We start from the raw sequence: 21,225 nt of genomic DNA on the forward strand, positions 1-21,225 counted from the left end.
TGGGCGGGGCTAACCTTGAGGATGGGTGGAGTCAGGAAGGGCCCCGCCCTGCAGCTAGGTGTTCACCAGTTCAGTGCATGGATTTCCCCCACCTCCTAATTCCCCAATCAACAGGGGACACTAAGGTTCACTAACCTATGCCCATACCTCCACACATCTCCACAGGAGACCTGTGCAAGTGTTGTGTGCATGTCCCATTCTCTCTCTCTCTCTCTCTCTCTCACACACACACACACACACACACAGACACACACACACACGTGAAAGACGGTCAGGATCTCTGCTTGACTGAAGGCCAGTAGCAGAACAGAAGGTGCAGCTCGGGAGTAAAGGAAGGCAGGTACACGTGCTTATGAAGGTGGGCACATCAGTGAGGACCCGCCTGAGCGCCAGGTACCATCAGCAGTGCTGCTGCCTCCCTCACCCCCATGGGGCAAAGGACCCAGAGCCTCGGGGTTTCCCCACCCTGCTGGCTACTCCTGCCCCTGGGCTGGTCTGGCCTTCGGATGACTTCAGCCTCTCCACCAGCACCACCACAGCCAAGTGCCTCCTGTCCCATCTGTGGAACTAAGGGCCAAATCACTTGTCCAGGGCAGAGGGGACTCTGGCATGGGGCACGGGGGTGGCACCGCCAGGTGGGGTCCTGCCCCTTCACCCGCAGGATCACAGCCACACTTGTGCTTCTAGAAGTCACTCTCCAGACTCTCCCCATCCCCCAAGCTTTTAATTACAACAAAATCCTTAAAGTTCGTTGAAAAAACTTACTAGAAGTATGTGTTACTCTAGGGAATGCTGGTCCTAGACACGGCTTTCACCCACGGGCTTCTCTTCGTGGAGGCCCCGGGGTGCCGATGAAACATGCTCCCCTGCTTTCCTGCACCTGCTGACTGTGACCCCTCTGGGCTAACGGGGACGCCTGTCTGCAGAGGCTACTCCTGTCCCTGTGCTGGGGCGGGACAAACCAAGCACTTCATAGGTAGGCCCGATGCACAGGTCAGGTCACTGGGAAGTGAGCAGTGGTGGGTCCTGGGGCAGGCGGCTGGGGGGTGGGTGGCTTCCCAGCCACGTGTCAGGAGCCAGACTCTCCGAAAGCATCGCAGCTCTTTATGTTGATCTCAGATGCTCAGATGGTATCTTAGCAGGCAGCAGGCATAAGTCTCGGAGAGCCCCTGACTCCTGTCCCCCATCTTTGGAGCCCAGAACTTAAAGGTGAGGATCTTGACCCAGGGGAGCTGGGGGCAGGGGACCCCAGGCGGTTTTTGGAAAAGGGAGGCAGAGAAGAAAAGATTCCTCCCTGACTGCGCTTGGGCCCTGCAGGTGCCCAGCACCCCAGCCGGTCCTTCCAGCCTTGGCCTGGGCCCTGGGGGTGCTGGTGGTAGAGGGCTGATGGCCAGCACCAGGCCCAGGGCATGCAGGTAGCTTTCTGCTTGTAGTTCCCTGCGACAGAGGCCCTGCTGGTGAGCTCCAAACAGGGACTGCCAGGCCCACAGGTGACGAATCGGGGATTCCAGTGGGACTGGCTGTGCTCACCAGGCCCCAAGCAGGAGACGGAGAGAAGGCCCATGACCTTCCTGAAACAACGGGGCTTTCCTGCCTTCCTGATGCTGAGCTGGCTCTAGAGCGTGAAGGGGCTTCACACACAGGCTCTGCTCCAAAGAGCAAGGGGCTGCAGGAGGGGTGACTGGAGCCAGGGCCTGGCTGTGGGCAAAGCCAGGAGACAGACCTGGGCTCCTGACAGGCCAGCCGCCCCCCAAGCAGTCAGAGCAGTCCCCAGCTCCCCATGGCCAGGGACAGCCCTGCCTGTGCCCCCCACTCCCACCCACTGGCTCAGGTCAACTGCGGAGCACATTACCTGGCAGGTAGATGTCGGCCGGCAGGCGGGGCTGGCCGCAGCTGCAGGGCTCAGGGCTGCCATCCTGCAGGACATTCTCGATGGATGGCACTCGGCTCCCTGCAGGGGAGGGGGCAGGTCAGAGGTCTACAGGCAAAAGTGGCCACTGTCTCTCTGGTCAAGATCCCTGGGAGCCCCTTTCCTCCCTGCCTGAGGGTTCTACAGCCACGGTAAGGCCAGTCCTGGCCCCAGACTCCGCTCTGACTCCTTTCTCTGCCCTCTAAGCCTGAGACCCAAAGGTTTGCTTTTCTTTTCTTTTTTTTTTACAGCTTATTTATTTTTGAGACAGAGAGAGACCGAGCACGACTGGGGGAGGGGCAGAGAGAGAGGGAGACAGAATCTGAAACAAGCTCCAGGCTCTGAGCTGTCAGCACAGAGCCCAGCGCGGGGCTCAAATGCACAAACTGCGAGATCATGACCTGAGCCGAAGTCAGACACTAATTGAGTGAGCCACCCAGGCGCCCCCAAGGTTTGCTTTTCTTTAATGCCCTTCTCTCTCAACTCTGCCTTGGGGCTTTTGTTTTGACATTATAAAATCATCATGTACCTGTTTAAAAAAACAAACAAGAAGAAAGAGTGACAGATTTACCGTCTCCTGCTTAGCCTTACTCTTCCCACTGGCCTCCACACCCTGCACTGGGGAACAAGTGGGCCCTGCATGTGGCCACCCTCCCTCTCAACAGCACCTCCAGGTGCTGCCCAGGGAATCCTCGAGGGGGAGGGCCCCTCTGCAGATGAGGGGCCCGGGCCCTGTGATGGGCACAGCAGAGAGCCACCCAGTCGGCCATACACTCTGCACAGGCAAAAAGGAGCAGAGGTGAGAGAGGGTTGTGCCCACCCGTGAGTCCAGGCTGGGAGACAGGAAGTGACAACACCTGTCCCAGGCACCAACCCTCACACCCAAAACCAAAGCCCCAGGCCCAGCAACCTATAGCAGGCCCCACACGCAGGGGACAGGGAGCCACACTGGAGAGGGACGTGGGTCACCCAGTACACCCGTGGGAACCTCCTGGCAAGGAGGGGGTCACAGCAAACGAGCAGCTGAAGGTTATTTGGGGGTCTTTACCATGTGACAGACCTGGGAGTCAGCCAGCCTGACAGGGCCACTTCCAGGCTCTGTCACCTCTACATTAAGTGGCCTGGGGCCTCCAACCACCCCAACCTGGAGCCTCTGTTTCCTGATCTGTCCAACACTAGGGAGGAATGGCCCAGACAGGGGAGTGGCAGCATTCCCAGCTGGCAGAGAAGGCTTGGGAGGCACTTCGTCACATCCTGCAGCCACCGTGGGGTCAGCTGCAGGTCCTGCCCCCACGAGGTCAGCTGGGGGTCATGCCCCCAGGAGGAGCCCAGGGCCCATCGGTGGTGGCTAGGACTCAGGCCCCAGCAGGCTGCTGTATGCTACTCTCCACGGGACACAGGGGCACAGGGAGGAGCGGCCTGGCTGGGCCGTGCACTGCACCGGGGGCCCTGGGCCTCTCCAGGTGGCAGCTAGGCCACCCACACAGGACGTGCAGGCAGAGCTGACCGTGTGCAGTGACCCAGGTGGGAAAGACGACAGCTGCCACTGGGAAATGCTGGCTGGACCCGGAGGGAAAAAGATGAGCGGCCAAAGGCTGTCCTCTGGGAGAGCTGGCAGCAAGAAGCCTGTGCCTCCCAGCAGGGGACCCCGCACACGCTCCGTGCCCATCTCGGCCCCCTGGCAGCGAGGTCCCGAACACGCTCCTCAAGAAGCAGAGGGCTTACCTTGCTTTAGCGCCAATGCCTCGTCCACGTCCTCTGTCATGAAGCTCTAGAAAACGAGAACAAAGTGTGTCCACAGCTCTGCTGCCACCAGCAGGGGACAGGACTCCGGGGGACAGGGCTCCGGGCTGATGCCCCAGCCCCCCAAACAGGACCCACCCCACAGATGGGGAAACCAGCTGAGGTTGCTACGTGAGCAGTGCTGGAGGGGGACCTGGGCACGCTTTGCCGCAGGTCTGGGAGGCCCATCGACAGGCAGTGGGGACAGGGTGACAGCTAGGTCCTGGTGGGCGGGGAGGGGGCCTCACCTCAGGGGAGCTGCTTAGCGCCAGCCCCGCCCCACTCAGCGGGGGAGGGGCGTCCGAGTCCTGGGAGAGCTTCTCCTCATCCTCCTCGTGGATGGGGGACGATGGAGACCGCAGGGTGCTGGGGACAGAGAAGACGGGGGTAAAGGACAAGTGGCTGATAAACACCAACCCGCTAAAGCCAATGTCACCTGTGGGTGAGACCGGGGGCTACGGTGCAGGCCCAGCGGCTCCTGGAGGGAGGCCGTCAGGTGAGCTGGTGCAGGCCCGCTCAGGCTCTGGATTTCCAGGAGGAGAGGGCATCGTACTGAACCAGGGGTGCGGGGGAGCGGGGAGCAGCAGGAGAGAGCCCCACGCGTCTCCATCTCTGGAGTGGTCCTGCCACACGTGTAAGTCGTGGGGGCGTGGCTGGTTTTACAGAACTTCTGCCTAAACTCTTCTTAAAAAGGAACAGCACCCGTGTGAGGCGACGCTCATCACAGACGGCTGGCTGCCTGCGTCTCACATGCGTCCAGGTGACTGTGACCAGACCCTCTGCTGGGTGGGCCTACCAAGGGCCATGTCATGCACCCAGCTTCATGGGGCCCGGCTCTGGCTGCCACTGCTGCTCACACAGCAGGACGTGTCCACGCGACAAGCCCCAGCAAGCTCCCTCCTAGGCCTGTGGTGGCTGCTCCCATGTGGCCTGTGACAGGGAGGGATCCATCCCCACCAGCGCATCTCTTCTGCTGCTTGGCTGTCTCCTGTCGTAACCGGCCTTAGCCACAAACCTCACCTGCTGCTGGCTCTTGGTTCTGGGGGTCACCCTGGCGAGTCCCCCAACAGAGCGCTGTAAAACTAAGTGCTTGGCACCTCTTCCCGGACACCGCAGACCCCTGCCTCTGCCACAGAGCACCTGGCTGGGCTCCCCCACAACCACCCCCGGGGGATCCTAGTGCCAGCCTCACCTGTCGGGGGATTTGCTGCTCGGCTTGCCCTTCTGGTGACTGCTTTCCAGGATTCGATCGATCCCAGCAAGTGGACAACCAGCCTGGGATAGGCCATCCGAGACGCCCGAGTAGGTGATCTCTTCATAAAGGGGGGCTGAAGGGACGGCCGGGGAGATGGCCCGAAGGCCGTTGAGCGCCTCAAGCAGGGAGATGGGCTCATAGCCGGGCGGGATGCTGTCAGAGCTCTGTGGGGACAAGAGCGGGTGAGGGACGGGCTGGCCAAGCTCCCTGCCCCGGGCCACAAAGCCCCAGACACTGGCCTTGTGCCTCAGGGACACTCTACTCCCCAAAACCTGCCTTCTGACCATCTCCTGTCTACTCCACCTTCCAGAGACCTAAATCCCCCTCCCTCAGAGGAACACCAAGGACACCAGAGCAGCCTAAGACACCCTGCAAGGGCCCCCTTAGCCATCAGCTGCAGCCGTGGACACCCAAACTCTTGGTGCCCCTGATGAAGGAAGAGGGCGCTTAGCAGAGCCTCCCCACCCCTGGTCTCGGCCAGCCCCTACCTGGCTTTCTGTTCCTGCCTGGCACAGGTGGAGAGTGAGGGGTCAGAGAGAGAAAGGAGAGCTCGGGAGCGGGTGTAGAGCAAAGCCATGCCAAAGGCGGGAGAGCCCAGTGGAGCCGCGTGGGTTCTAGACCAGGGAGGGCCTGGCCCCGCAGGGGGCGCTGCCCAGCACAGGCATCTGGCCCGAGTCAGATCCTCTGCGGGCCTGGAACAATCGTCCACAGGGGCGATGCATGTTCTGGGTGGTCCTAATGGGCACCCCTGGTTCAGAACCAGTCTCCTCCAGTGCTGGGAGAGCAAACCAACAGACTGAGTCTTGCTTTAGGGTTAAAGGAGGGGAGACGCCCAGGTGCTGGGAGATGTTAGGCCCCCAGGCCACGCCAGACAAGGTGAAGGGCAAATGCCCAGCTGTGCTCCCAATGTGAAGCCCCTGCCCACCTGATTGCTCCCCGGAAGGAAGGGAGAGCCGCCTTTCAGGGCAGAGATGGATCAACCCTGGAGACCAAGGGAAGGCAGAAAGGCTGGGGTTGGGGGCTCCCTGCCCTCAGCACGCACCTCCTGAGTCCCTTGGTTACCTGGGCCTAAGGTGCCCTGCATTTGCTCCCAGCCTGAACCTCCTCACCCTCCAAGTGGGGAGAACCTCTGCCTCCATCCCTGGCATGAGCCTCCAGGGATTTCCACCTCTCTAAGTTCTGCCAAGGGGCCCCAGGGGTCAGTGGAGGCTCCAGGCAGAGGCCACCTGCCTGCTCCCTGAGATGCAGGGAAAATGCAAGAAAACCAAGTCCTGGGCCCAAAGAGCTAACATCCAGGGGGAGAGAGCAGGGGTGCGGGACAGCAGGCAAGCGCGAGGAAGACTTTGCAAAAACTAGCAGCAACGTGAGTTCCACCTCCGACATCATTCCACTGCCAGCAAGAAAAAAAAGGGAAACGAGGCCATTGGGGACCACGGGCAGAAGCAGAGCTGGCGAGAGGGGCGGCCTGAGGCTGGCGCTGTTGCCGCCTGGCAGCGGGGATCCGAGACACTGGCTTTGTGCCGACAGACCTTGAGCTTTGCTTGTTCCACAAAACTCCCTTCCTGGGCAGGGACGCCGGGACTGGGGAGAGTGGATTTGACAGATTAAATTAACCAAACACGTTAGCCTGGGGTGAAAATGACTTCCCATACTTGTCATTGGTTTAATCATTAGGGTGCAGGGCGAGGATGTAGCCATAGGGCCAAACACACTTACTGTTTCCCTTTTAGGTTTCTTGCTGGCCAGTGAGGCGGGGTGCGCCTTTGATTTTTTAAAGGGACACTGTCAAGATAAAAATCATATGTTTTACTACTGCCACCCCCCAAACGGCGCTGGAGCTGGCTGGCTGGGGTCTCTCAGCTTTGCCGGCCTCTAGGTGAGCCGTGAGCCTGTGCCTGGCAAACTGCACCTGCACGTGAGGTTTGGGGACCTGACCAAGTGCAGATTCTGCCCTAGGGGCCTGGGCCTGGACATCTACGCAACTTCCAGGAGCCCACGATGGTGGAGCCCGTCTCCATCCCACTGCCCACCCGTGGGCTGGGTCACCCCAAGAAGCAGGTCTGGGCCAGCACAGGCAGGAGAGTGGCCAGGCGCTCCCCACAAGTGGGCATAGCTAGGCATTAGGAAAGGACACCCTCCTGCACGTTTTTGAGGCTCCACATAAACTAATTACCAACGTCCAACTCCTCGAGGAAGCTGGGGATGAAAACCAGTCCCAAATCACCCAAACTCCTCAGGAACATTAACAGACTTGCTGAAGAAACTCTGGCTTCCCTGTGGCACCACGTGGTGACCGCTCAGACGGAAGACGCGGCGGCCAACAGGAACCCACGTGCTTGGGCTGCCTTAACCCTCTGGAGGGGAGCGCACGGGCCCTCCGGGACATGTGAGGCTTACAGCCCAAGCCCCAGCACGCCCGGTCCTTATCCTAGGGACAAGAGGGGCAAATGTGGGAAGGTCAGGACTGATGCCAGACGTCAGGGCGGAGCCCGGAGGGGCAGGTCAAGCAATAAGAAAACCCACCAGCCCAGCGGTCCCTGAGCATCCATCCCTCCACAGCGGGGGCTCCGCACCGGGAACCAGGCACACCCTAGTGCTGCTCTCTCTACTGAAAGCGCACCGCCGGAGGAGGTATCCAAGTCCATATATTTGCTGGAGGGCTGCTTTGGGAGTAGTAAGCGCTGGTGCCAGCAGGGCGGCCCAGGAGGCAAAACACACCGTGTCGCTGGCCTGGGAAAAGTGGGGGTTATGGGGGCCCCACCCGAGGGCAGCCTTGCGTCTGCTCTGGCTCCGATACCACACGTTCATAATTTGAAAGAGAAGCCAGAAATCTGAGTTTTAAGGAAAATTTCCAGACTTTTATTTTTTTATGCTTATTTATTTTTGAGAGAGAGACCGAGAATGTGAGAGAGAGAGAGAGAGAGAGAGAGCCTCTGCACACACACAAGCTGGAGAGGGGCAAAGAGAAAAGACAGAATCCCTAGCAGGCTCCCTACCATCAGCACAGGGCCCGACACAGGGCTCAAACTCACAAACCATGAGGTTATGACCTGAGTCGAGTTCAAAGGTAAGAAGCTTAACCCCCTGCATCACCTAGGCGCCCTACGGACTTTAACGCTGGCCCAGGGGCTCCTGGCTGGCTCAGTTGGCTGAGCACCTCTTGATTTTGGCTCAGGTCATAATCCCAGGGTCATGGGTTCAAGCCCTGCGGGGGGCTCCATGCTGGGTGTGGGCCTGCTTAAGATTCTCTCTCCCCACTGCCCCTTTTCCACCCAGGCTCTCTCTCCCTCTGAAATTAAAACAAACAAACACACAAACTTTGGCCCAAGATTCAGAAACACCACATGGGCCAAACACGTACTCCTACCATGGGCCCAGTGCAGGAGCGTCTTGGGGGTGTGCAAACCACAGGGTGTGGGTCCTTTGTCCTGTGTAGAGAGCTGGCAGGGCCTCTAAGAATCTCTGAACTCCAATGACCTCAGTCGAGAGCCAAGAACACAGACCCCACTGGCTGACCACAGCTGTGGCCAGCTGGGACCCGGGAGCTCAAGCCCTGGGCCTGCCCCTGGCCCCTTTCTGCCCTCCCTGCCCCGTCCCTGTCTATGATGTGCCTCTGCTCATGTCTCAGTACCTACCCTTCTACCCTCATTCCTGTGCTTCTTCTTCTCTCCTCATGTCTCTGTGTCTCTGCCCATCTTTCTGTGTCTCCACGTCTCTCTCTGTCTTCTATCTCTCTAGCTGGAGAGCCATCTCTCCCCAAAGCCTGACTGCCACTCCCCTCACTGGCCAGCAGCAAGCTCTACCTTACACTTTCCCGGAGGCGAGGTGGATGGCTGCCAACGCGCCCTCCTGTGTGTCCGGGCTGGACACCCCATTCAGTGGGCAGGGAGCGTGTGGAGGATACCGTGCAGCACCCTCTGCCCACAGCTCAGCAGAATGATGGTGACAGATGCTCCAAGGCTACCTGCCGTCAGACGGCCTTGCTCTTGGCCAACAACACACCCTGGAGTGAGGGCTCACTGGGCCCAGCCTGGATCACCCCGTTCAACCTCACCCCCACTTGTGGGGGCCATGCCTGGCCCACAGAGCCAGAAGACAGAGATAGGTAGACAGTCTGGCACCACCCTTCCTTCCAGCTACACTATCAGGGACTCCTGACCAACAAGGCCCCACTGGGAACCGGAAACCGCTAACACAAAGCCCCGAGGGCCTCTAGGGCCGGGACTTCTCTGCTGCACACCTTCCAACACAGAAGAAAGAGGCACTTACCGAATGCTCATCGTGGTCCATGCTCTGGGCCAGAACAGGGCTGAAGGAGACGGGGGACAGGGCTCCTGGCTTCTTCCTCACTGCCCGGATCTGCAGGAGGGCCCGGAAAGCTGTGGCAGAGGGAGGGGCTCCCATCAGGCAAGGGGCAGCCAGTTCCAGCACCCCTGAGGCTCCTGAAGCTCCAGGGACACTGGCCACCCACCCGCCCTACAGCGGTCGTGGAACAAGCCACGTCTCCGAATCAGAAGCAACATAGTCCTAACGAAACGGCCCCAGAAGGGAGTTTTCTTCCCAGTGTCCTGCCCTGTTCCCAGTTCAGGCGGAGCTTCTCCAGCCTCTCCCAGGCCAGACCCCAGACTATGCACTCGATGGTGAGTGCAGCCGGGCCACATCTGGTGACCAGCTGAAAGCACAGAGTGCGCCCTGGACATCGGCCAGTCTCTTCCTCGACGTTATACCAAGAGCAGGCAGAGAAGCAGCACAGGTTGGGAAATAAATTAGGAGGCAGGCTATCGACTGCCCTGACATCAGGTCCACTAACAAGAGCGTAACGCTTACGAGAAGAGCACACACACGACACACAGTCATAAACTGCACCGGCCCCCACTGCAACAAGACCAGAGCCAACCACGTCCTCAGTGTGAGTGGCGGCCGCCCCAGGCTGCAGGCCCCAGAGACAAGGGCCCTGACCCCTGTCGGGGCCAAATGCTACGTACACCTGCCAGGGGCCCTCACTCTAGGCTGTCTGGACCCTGGGCCTCCAGACCACATGCACCCCGCACCTCTGAGAATGCCCAGAAGACGAAGCAAGTGAGGGAGGCTGGTGCTCAGACAGCAGAGGCTACTGGGCCTCCATGCAACCACTGCCCCAGCACAGCCTCGGGGCCCGCTGCCTGTCCCTCCAGTGCCAGCACACCGCCCCCCTGCAGCCTCCCCTCCCAAGCCCCAACATCTCATCAGGGCTGGGCTCCGGACCCCACACACCCTACAGCCTCTTCCTCTACTTCCACACGCTCAGCCTGCCGTGTGGTCGCTGCATGTACCCGTCCATCCCAGGGGGACAGCCAGTGGAGACCCCCTCCGGCCCCTTACTAGCTCTGACCTTGGACAGGTTCCCTCCAATCCCCAAGAGAGTGATGAGACAAGCATGGCAGGTCTGGTCACACGGCTGCATCCTGGCTCAGGAGCGCGGGCTGAAGCAGTAACACCTGCCGGCCCAAGGCGGCTGACCGGCACGCCCAGGTGTGAAACGGCAGGAAGCCTTTTTCTTTTTTCTTTAATTTTTTTAAATGTTTTATTTATTTCTGAGAGAGACAGTGTGAGCGGGAGAGGGTCAGAGAGAGAGAGGGAGATACAGAATCCGAAGCAGGCTCCAGGCTCCTAGCTAGCTGTCAGCACAGAACCCGACGCGGGGCTCAAACCCACAAATGGTGAGATCATGAGCTGAGTTAAGTCGGACGCTTAACCGACTGAGCCACCCAGATGCCCCAGGAAGGCTTTTTCCAAATGGCTCTCATCTACCTACTGGATGGATAACACCTGCAGCTCCCGTGGGAGGCCCTCTCCTCACCCCCACACTGGCCCCTCCCTGCTGGGACCCACCCACCAGCCTGATGGTCATTTTGATCGAGTGGGATTTTCTGCCTCAGAATGTTTAGATGCCTCCACTGGACGACAGACACTTTATTGAGAATTACGCTCACGTGGTGACTTTGAGAAAATGTCTGGAGTGCTCCAGGAAACCAATCACCTTCTGCCTAGCACACTTTCCATCTCACCGGGATGGCTTTCTAAATCAAAATATTTTCCATGTAACATTTAAAGATTTGAGCCACACCATGGGTGGCTCAGTCGGTTAAGCCTCCGACTCTTGATTTTGACTCAGGTCACGATCTCACGGTTCGCTGGGCTCTGTGCTAACCTCACGAAGCCTGCTTGTGATTCTCTCTCTCGCTCTCTGACCACTCCCAACCCCTGCGTGTGCAGGCACTCCCTCTTTCCCAAAATAAAAGAAATAAAAATATTTTTAAAATTAAGAAAATAAAGATTTGATTTACTGGTCAGTTTCTGCCCAGCTCCAATTTCACTGCAAGAGCCTCCCTGCTGTGCGCTCGCCAGCCCCGAACTCCGGAAGCCTGATTTTCTGAGGACGGGAGCCACGCAGGTGCAAGCGTGGTCGCCGTGGCTACTAACCACCCAGGCAGCGTCCCGGCGCCCCGGCCCGGCCCTACTCACGCAGCCGGCAGATGGGGCAGTTGCTGGCCTGGTAGCGCAGCGTGTCGGCGCAGGAGTTGCACAGGCAGAGGTGCCGGCAGGGCAGGATCAGCGTGTCCCGCAGGTCTGACAGGCACACCACACACTCGTTGCTGTTGTCGCTGTTCTCCTCATCCGACGGCTGCAGGGACACGGAGGGCCCCAGTGTCAGTGGGCTCCCAAGGACCAGAGGAAGGGGCCGGAGCGGGGAGGGGGGCAGGGGGCATTCCCGTCCCCGGCCGCCCCACCGGCTGTTTCCAGCTTCCCTGGGGGCTGCTGTGGCAGAGGGGTGTCTGAGAGGGCGGAGGAAGGTCACCACGGAGCAGGAGTCCTTGGGACACGCGGCCCAGAGCTGCACTCGCTGGGCACCAGGCTCAGGCCTGGCTGGTACCCCGTGTCCAGCCTGGCCCAGAGGAGAGCCTGGGACCCCCCACCCCCAAAACACACACCAAACCACGAAAGCTCCAGTCTCTTCCTATTCCTCAGAACCAAAAAGAAAACGTGGAAAAGACCCAACATTACGGGCACGTCTGGCACAGGGCACCCACTTTCTGGGCTAAAGCAGAAAAAGATCAGACACGTCCAACTTGCCTAATCAAAACAAGTATCCCGATCAAGACGGCAACACCGTACAACAGCAAACTGTAGCCCTACCATCTGTTTCCGTAAATACAGGCTTACTGCCCCTGGTTTCCAGATGGCTACAGTGCACGTGCGCTGTATGTAAAATAGGCCACTGATGGACATGACAGACACTGTATGGCCAGTGCAGTTGAAATATACACTTCCAGGCCCTGTACAGAGAGCTGGCCAACCTCTGGTGTTCACACACGGAACACACAGGGGGCACTCACTTGAGGCTAAGGGCCTGACCAAGAACCAAGCTGCCCTGACATCCAGCTATTAGTGGGTTCCAGATGTCACAGAAGCTGGTGTGCAAGACTTCCAGAAATTTTTAGGAAGACATGGCAGCTTCACTTGTGCCTTTAAAATGATGACAAAGGCACAGGTCGATTCTCTGCTACCCTTCCCTGGCTGCGCCGGACCACAGCCCTGTCAGCCACACGCTTCGGTTACAAGCGTGCAGGGGCTTGTGGCTGGGAGGTGAGCCGGCTGGCGGGAGGCAGCACGGGGTCCCACAGCCCCAGGCTATCCCTGCTAACCTGACAGCTAGCTACCCAGTGACATTAACAAGCCAGTGAATTTGCTGGAAAAAGGACAAAATATCACACAGACTCTGTTAACTCACCGATTTACGATTAAAGTAATCTCTACGCCCAACACGGGGCTCCAACCTACAACCCCAAGATCAAGAGCTACACACTATACCGAATGAGCCAGCCAGGCGCCCCTCTCCGTTAAAAAGTTAAGAAAAAATGGGGCACCTGGGTGGCTCAGTCGGTTAAGCATCCGACTTCAGCTCAGGTCATGATCTCACAGTTTATGAGTTTGAGCTCCGCGTCGGGCTCTGTGCTGACAGCCAGCTCAGAGCCTGGAGCCTGTTTCAGATTCTGTGTCTCCCTCTCTCTCTGACCCTCCCCTGCTCATGTTGTCTCTCTCTCAGAAATAAATAAAATATTAAAAAAAAAAAGTTAAGAAAAAATGGAGGCTGGGGTTCCAGCGCCTCCAGGGGAAGGCCCCCAAGGGGACCAGCCCACGGGGCCCTGGCCAGGACTGGGGGGCCCAAGAGAGTCCCTCCAGGAACCTGCTCCAGTGTACACGGAAGGAAAGCTGGGGACGGAGGTCCACATGGAGGCTGGCGGGTGTCACCACAAGCACATACCTTGGTCTCCTGGTTGTTCTTGTTCTCAATGCCGTAGATCTCCTGCAGCAGGTAGCTGACCCGGTCCACCTGGAGAGCAGAGAGGTATTCGGGTGCTCGCGGGCCCCCACTCAAGAGCTCCCTGCACCCACCTAGCCCAGCACCACTTCCCAGAGGCCAGGCCTGGTTCTCAGGGCAGTCGTGGTTGAGGTTCTGTCCATCTGCACCTCAGGGAGTGGGCCCCATGCCAGGAGAAGGGCAGAGAGTCTGCTACCTGCCCAGCCCAGCCAGTAGCACAGGCAATAGGATGGAAGACCCAGCAGTTCTGCCTCCCCGGGGGAGGCGGGGCATGGAGCCAGCCTCTGTACAGGCCAGGCAACCATATCCTCTGCCCACCTCACCACCCCCCCACCCAGAGAAAAACCACTTTGAACCCACCCGTCACCAGCTGCACAAGAGTGTGCACAGTCAGACCTCACGCCGACCATGCTCAGAAGTGGCCCAAGCTGCCGCGTTTCCCACACAGCTCTCTGGACTACAGACACGCCCTGTGCCGCTGGACGAGACTCACGGCTATGAGTCCAGGCTGGGACACGGGCACATGCACACACCCAAGGAGGCAGATGCAGACTTCCCAGAGCCCGGATGGGGACTCCACAGAGTGTAAGAGTGCGTGCGTGTGTGTCTTTTAAATCAAAAGGGGTCACGATATTTCTTCTACCAGACTTACAATTTGCTTCTGCTTTAAAGGTTTCACAGAGAAGCTGCCGTCAACGTGCTAGAGGGGAGAAGGCACAGAGGTTAACTCTCGAGCTGGTAGCACTCAGCACTCTCACTCGGCAAGCGTTCCACACCCCTGGCTGAAGGACGGAGCCCAGCCAGTGTCTCCAAACGTGGCCTCTGAAACTACCTAGAGGGCCGCCTCTTGGGTCTGCACTGACCCAAGTAACCCACTTTCTCCGGGTAGTCCTCACAAGCACATTCAGGTTTATGACCATCAGCCAACTTCCTAGAGCCTCCCAACAGCAAGCAGCAGCACCTGGATTGCAAGACCCAGGACAACCCAGTTCCAACCCCAAAAGGGCATGGCTCAGCCAGGAAGACAAAGCGTGCACATGTACACGAGAGCTGTGTGCACACACACAAGATGAAGTGTCCACATACACACGCACACGGGAAAGCCCCAAGTCCTAAACACTCTGACAACTAAAGAGGATAGATGTGTTTGGTGGTATCTGGGGAGACACACCACCCGGAGTTCGAGGAGGTTAATAAGGCAGGAGACCTGAGATCTTCCAACAACAGCAGCTGCCCCTCCGAGTCAACGGAGACCAGCACCAGCCATTTTCAGGGTGATGGACTCCAAAAATAAAGCAGTTTCTCATGGGGCTCTAGACTGGAAATGCAGATGGAATGTTTGCCATCGACGGCCCGCCTAACTCAGCCAGAGCAGTGCACAGGAAACACTTGCTGTCCTTCCTGACAAGGCCAGGCCTGGGGAGCACAGCTGGCGAGGGAGAGGCCCACCCTCTGCCCTGGGCACTCTGTGTCGTCAGCCCCTGGGGCGGGGGGGGGGGCGGGGGGGCAGAGGCATGCGGCACAGGACAAATGGACTAAAGGGGGCTCAGCCCCAGATGCACTAACTCCCTGGGGAGTCTGGAAAGACCCAATCACAGGGAGAGCCCTTAATGCTCTAAAGCCTGCAGACACACACCGGGCTGAGGAGGCTGGGGGCAGCAGATGCCCGTGTGTGGGGCAGAGCCCAGAAACAGCAGCCCGAGCCTGGTTTCCTCCTGGGGCCCCTGATCCTCGTCCACCCAGGCCACAGGCTGGTGCTGAAAACACTTTACAACTGCACCGTGCAGGCCAACGTTCTGCGGAAGTGGGGCTGTCGGCCAAGTGTGGGCCTTCTCCAACAGGACCGCACCCCACCACCTCCAGCAAGGGTCTAGGTGAGCAGGGATCTGCTCCCAACCCAGCCAGGCACGTGCTGCTGCGTGAACGCACACACAGAACTGCTGGCCCCCACGAACAGCAGTGATCCCACGACATCCCAACCCAGAGACAATCCTCACCACCACAGCCAACCCACTGCACCCCGAGTAGTGTGGCCACAACACAGGAACACCTGGGGAGACTGGGGACTCGGGTCTGCATGGAATAAAAAACATCTAAGTTCAAACACACATCAGGCTGAAGGTCGCGTTAAGTGAATCCTTGCACATAAATGGTCTCTTGTATGTAAAGCATCCCCAACTCAGGGACCCCAGGAGGGCCTGGATGACTCTTCTCTCTGCCCCCAGAGGGTCTAGAGCCCTGCTAGGCAAGTGGCAGACCCAAGGACATGACAAACAATGGGCCCAGTTCTACCCTACAACAAACGTCTGCCCCAGGAGTCTGAAAGGCCACAGTGGGGAGTTAGATCACCCCAGCTCCATGGGACCAGGGTGACACAGCCACCTGGAGGGACGGCAGAGCAGTCATTCAAGGACCAGGCCAGGCTGACAGGTTCCGATGGGCCTGGTGGGAAAGGCTGGGGTCCCGAGTGGTGACAATCCTGGGTGACCCCTCCACATCCCAGACAGAAGCCGGTCTGTCAGGAGAGTCCTCCACGTGGGTGTGTGGCCCCTGCGCTGGCAGGTTACAGGGGGTTCTATAGGACACGCGCCCTCCCCACACACCAGATGTCCTTTGAAACCCTCCCGCAGGGGACACTGCTTCGAAGCCCAGCCTCCTAGAGCCCAGAATAAATGGAGAGTCTCCCACCTGCCCTGAACGTCTGGTACCAAGCCCACCTGGCCAAGGCCTGGACCCCAAGTTCAAACTTCTACTCTCAAAACAGCACCCCTCTGCCCAGCGCTCCCAGGTCACAGGCATAGGAAGGGTGAGGGTGGCACTCACCTTTTCAAACGCAGCCAAGAGCACATGGGCGTGGCCGGTCACCTCCACAACTGCCAGGGAGAGAGCGGAGGCGGCGGTCAGAGCTGGCCTCAGTCCCTCCTCTGCCCTCACCCCGAACTTCTCCTTCTTCCTAGCTGGTGCTTTCCCAGGCTCTCAGCTGGAGACCCAAACCTGGGGAGGGCCATCCCCATCCTGCCTTCCTCTGCCGGGGGTGCTGCGGCTCCCTCCGGCCACATCTCCTCCATGGCTGGCTCCGCACGGAGGGACGTTCCGGCAGGGCTGAGGAGCGGGGACTCGGCCGGCAGGGCTCCCACGCTGGGGCCTGGAGGGCTGCAGCCCACAGCAGCGGCAAGGTCGGCAGAGGACAAAGGGCCAGTGAGCGTGGCTACCGGGCTCTCGGGTCTTCCACTACCCTGCTGGGGGCGGACACAGAACCTGAGGCCTGTCTAGCTGCTGCTACCACGGGGGGCGGGGGGAGGGGAGCCAGGCAGCCAGCGATTCCTGAGTCGGGGGAAGGAGCTGGAGAGAGGGCCCCACAGCCCAGGAGGGGGCCCAAAAGGCAGACAGCTCAGAGCTTTGTCAAGCCCATGGCCCTAAATGTGCTAAGTGAGCTGAGCCAACATCTTTCACCACTTCTGGAATGAAGTCCTCCTGCTGACTGAGGAGAGAAGGGTCCATGGCCCGGAAGGAGATGGATGAGGAAAGGCTGCTCACCATCTCCTTCATCTACCACGGCCTGGATGACCACTGGAAACACGCCCCGGTCCAGGTCAAAGTTCAACTGGGGAGAAAAGGAGGGGAGAACAGTCAGACTGAGCTGGAAGGAGGAGTCGCCGCAAGCAGTGAGCGGGATGGCGTCGTGGCACAGCTCCTGCAGACAGACAAAAGGACGAGGAAGACAGACACGTCAGGCTGCACTTTTCCCCTTCTGGCAAAGTAGATAGAAATAACGTGGCTTTGTGTAACTCAGTGGCATTAAGTACATTTGCAAGGCCATGTTCACCACCACCACCATCCACTTCCAGAACACTCTCCATGTCCCCACAGGCACCTGTCCCCATCACCACCTGCTCCCCAGGCCTCCCAACCTGGTAAGCCCCGCTATGTCCACAGATCCGCCCAGTCTCGGCACTGGTCTCTTCTGTCTGGTCTCCTTCACTGGGCACCATGTTCTCAAGACTCACCCACGCCAACCACGTGCCAGTGCTTCCTCCCCAAGGCTGAGTGACACCCCACCACACGGCCGAACCATCGAACCATGCTCCTCCACCACCTGCCAAGGGACACCTGGGCTGTCCCCCTTTGGCTGCCATGAGCACCAAAGGACAGTGTCTATCTGAACCATCTTCCATTCTCCCAGGTGGGCACCAAGACAAGGAAGCCTTGTGCAAGAAGGCGCCCAGCTTGCCCCCAGCAAGGGCAGAAGGGAAGCGGCGACACCATGGTAGGTGGATGAGCTCAAGGAGAACCCGTCTCTCACTTTTCCTTCTCCTCCGTGGCTCCTGGCTGCTCCCTCCCAAAGACAGCTCCCCTTCCCACATGTGTCTACCTGAGCATAGGGTCCACATCTGCTCACCGGCGGGGATCACAGGCCAGGAACCATCTGCTCACTGGCGGGGATCACAGGCCAGGACCCAAAGGACACAGGCGACCACTGAGGACACCCAAGGCAGGGCTGCCAGTGGGAGGCGGGACTGGGAGGGGCGAGGTGTTAGGATGGAGTCTGGCTCCACCAGCCAAGCCTCAGTTTCCCTGTCTGTAAAAGAGGGACAAAAGCTATGCCCAGTGACTGTGGGGGCCAGCCAAACACGCAGTGAACTCCAGCCATGCAAGGCTCGGCATATGCAGGCAGCAGGAGCTGAGGAGGGGGGTGCCCTGAAAAGGCCTCACAGAGAGACATGGGCCATGGTTCCCAGGAACGCAGGACTACGGGAACCCCTTTGCACACCAGCTGCGAGCAGGGTGGTGAAGAACGTGTTCAGGCCTCACCTGCATGCTCGCAGCAGCCTCAGGGCACAGGGAGCCTGAAAACCAGCAAAGAAGCTGCTGCAGCCGCTAGGACATCTCTGGGAGACCCGGCACCACAGCGCAGCAAAACAATTAAGTTATGCTCGTGTGGGGATGGGGCTGGAGGGGAAATCTCCATGCCTTCTTCTCAATTATGCTGTGAATCTAGAACTACTATAAAAACTAGTCTTAAAAAATAGTCTAGGGGCGCCTGGGTGGCTCAGTTGGTTAAGCGTCCGACTTCAGTTCAGGTCATGATCTTACAGTCTGTGGGTTCCAGCTCAGAGCCTGCTTCAGGTTCTGTGTCTCCCTCGCTCTCTGCCCCTCCCCCGCTCATGCTGTCTCTCTCAAAATAAATAAAGACATAGAAAAAAATTATTTAAAAAGCAAGCTATATAACAATATTTGTACGCATGACTGCATCTTTATGACAAACAAATGCATGTGAGAGAAAAGTCTGGTCAGAAGTAGTTGCCTCTGACCATGAGAGACTCTTGAATGCTGACAAAAACTGAGGACTGATGGATGTGGGGGGGAGGGGGGGATGGGCATGGAGGAGGGCACTTTGGGGATGAGCACTGAGTGTTATGTAGAAACTAATTTGACAATAAACTATTTGAAAAAAAAAAAAAAAAAAAAAAAAAAGAAGTAGTTGCCTCTGGAGAAGATTCAAGTAGAGGGCATTTTGCCTTACAAATTCTGTATAATTTGCACATTTTACAATAACCATACATTACTGCTGTAATCTTTAAATAGGCAAATCCAGGAAAAAGGCTCCAAGGGAGGATGGCCAGAGGAAAGCTGGCCGTGTCTGGAGACATCCTTGGTTGTCACCACTAGGGGGTGCTCCTGGCACCTGGTGGGTAGAGTCCAAGGATCCTGCTCAACATCCTGCAGTGCCCAGGACAGGGCAGCCCTCACCACAGAGAATGACCTGGCCCCCAAGGGTCAATAGCACTGAGGCTGAGAAGCCCTGGTTGAGGAAAAATCTGGGTTTGGTGCCCAAAAATCTGTCAGGTCTCTAACACCTGCCAACGTCTGCTTCAGCACCTTTGGCAGATGACGACACAGTGACAGGACATAACAGCTTGTTCTCTATATATTTTAACTTCTGGAACCTTCTACCTATAGCAAGTTTTAGCAGTTTCCCAACTATGGTAATAACTGATAAAGTTTCCTTTTAAAAACACACATAGGGGTGCCTGGGTGGCTCAGTCAGTTGAGCACCTGATTTAGCTGGGGTTATGATCTCATGATTGGTGGGTTCAGGCCCTGTGTCGGGGTCTGTGCTGACAGCTTGGAGCCTGAAGCCTGATTCAGATTCTGTGTCTCCCTTTCCATCTGTCCCTTCCCTGCTTACACTTTCTCTTTCCTTCTCTCGGTTTCTCAAAAAAAAAAAAAAAAAAAAAATTAAACATTTTTTTAAAAGAAGAAACAAAAATACACATAATAGAGGGGAGAATGGAAGTGACTGCTTAATGGGTGCAGAGTTTCCTGTTGGGGTGATGAAAATGTTCTGGAACTGCACAGAGGTACGCATACAGGACTATACTAAAAGTCATAATGGTAAATTTTGTTATGTGTATTCTATCACCAAAAAAACCAAAGAAACAAAACAAAACCCAGAGAAGAAGAAGGGAGGTGATTTCAAGAACACATCAGCTACGATGATCAGCAGAGAAGGCAGAGGTGAAAAAAAGTCCTGGGGTAACTCCATATGGCACAGGCCCACAGTGGCCACCACTATTCACAGGGCACCTACCACCACCCCAGCCACGTCTATGGTGCCACATGCTGACGACCTGGGATGTGGACCAGCTGCAGCTCTAAGGGAGGAAAGGGGTGCCCCTATGTGGCACTTCAGACTGGTTTATGAGCCAGGTGTGACCCAGGACAACTGGCCTCACTGGGGGCTAGAACCCAAAGTGCTGGATGACTCAGAAAACCTGCAAACGCAAAAGGGCCTTTCTGTGGCCAAAATACCAAGGGACACACCATGAGCGGAGGTCAGCACACAGGGCAGGCTCAGTCCGGTCCTCCCCACAACGGCTACGGGCTGGGAGCACCCGTGTGTCTGCCCAGCCCCCTGCTGCCCTCCCAACCCCTCTTTCTTTGGGGAGTAGCTCTCCTGCATTCACAGGAGAGTGGGCAGGGCTGTGTGCAGCTCTGGGTGCCCCAGCCGGCAATGTGCGCACACGGAGACAGAGCCACGGGATGGAACGGGGCCATGGGCAGGGCTGTCCAGGGCCTGGCTGTCCAGCTCTTCCTGGGGCTCTGACGGCCTCATCCTTCTTTCAGAAGACTTCCTCACATAAGTGACAGAGGTAGCTTCTGCTGCTGGCCATCAAAGCACCCTGACGAGTGAGAGCAAACAGTGCAGCGTGGCCTTCACCTTCCGACACAAGCCTGTGACCCAAAATCCACCTGCCCAGCTCCTATACCAGCCCATGCCCCGCTGCCTCCTTTCCTTCCCCCTACTGTACCTCAGTGAGGCACAACTACCTGTTTTTAAAAAACTAGAGAATTCAGCCAAGTGAGAGCAGCCTGGCACAAAAGGCCACCTACCATATGATTCCATTTATATATAATGTCCAGAAAAGCCAAATCCAGCCAGAAGGTACATTAGTGACTACCAGGGGCTGGGACTAGGAACTGGGATTAACTAAGAACGGGTATGAGGGCCCCTACTGGGAGGATGGAAATGTTCTAGAAGTCGACTGTGGGGACCACAGCATAATTCACAAACTCACTAAAAATCACTGAATTATACACTTAAAAGGGGTAAGTTTTACAGTATGTAAATTATACCTTAACAGACCTGTTCAAACAAAACAACTCAGACACGTACATACTGCTGCACTCACACTGTTCACATGCAGTACGTGCAGTTGCGCGGGTAACGCAGGGCTCTGTGCCTTATACCAAAATCCCGTGCAGAAATGGTCACCGAGAGGCTTCAGGGGCATCTTGTCTGGTTTCTCAAGCTTTATGTACACATACTGGTACCTGCAAAAATGGCCTCTTTCTTGCTGCATGCGTGAAATTATACTGTACCTCTGTCTGCAACAGACCCCTCTCCATGCCCAG

General features: G+C 57.6%; 1 protein-coding gene across 5 annotated transcripts in view; it reads right to left on the reverse strand.

The window, feature by feature from the left end:
• Nucleotides 1–21,225, reverse strand: part of MGRN1 (mahogunin ring finger 1) — a 56,969-nt gene that overhangs the window by 3,095 nt on the left and 32,649 nt on the right. For 2 of the 5 annotated variants that reach the window (XM_039239261.1, XM_039239263.1), the window contains exons 6-16: nucleotides 16,846–16,912; nucleotides 16,132–16,181; nucleotides 13,961–14,008; nucleotides 13,252–13,320; nucleotides 11,451–11,610; nucleotides 9,216–9,325; nucleotides 6,663–6,728; nucleotides 4,884–5,110; nucleotides 3,940–4,057; nucleotides 3,635–3,680; nucleotides 1,853–1,951 (exon numbers count right to left, since the gene is read on the reverse strand). In XM_039239261.1, coding sequence (XP_039095192.1) covers nucleotides 1,853–1,951; nucleotides 3,635–3,680; nucleotides 3,940–4,057; nucleotides 4,884–5,110; nucleotides 6,663–6,728; nucleotides 9,216–9,325; nucleotides 11,451–11,610; nucleotides 13,252–13,320; nucleotides 13,961–14,008; nucleotides 16,132–16,181; nucleotides 16,846–16,912 — 1,060 coding nt within the window. The other 3 variants (XM_039239262.1, XM_039239265.1, XM_039239264.1) reach the window with 2 other exon arrangements.

Source organism: Hyaena hyaena, unplaced genomic scaffold, assembly GCF_003009895.1.
Source record: "Hyaena hyaena isolate Hyena2069 unplaced genomic scaffold, ASM300989v1 scaffold_155, whole genome shotgun sequence".
Classification (NCBI taxonomy): Eukaryota; Metazoa; Chordata; class Mammalia; order Carnivora; family Hyaenidae; genus Hyaena; species Hyaena hyaena.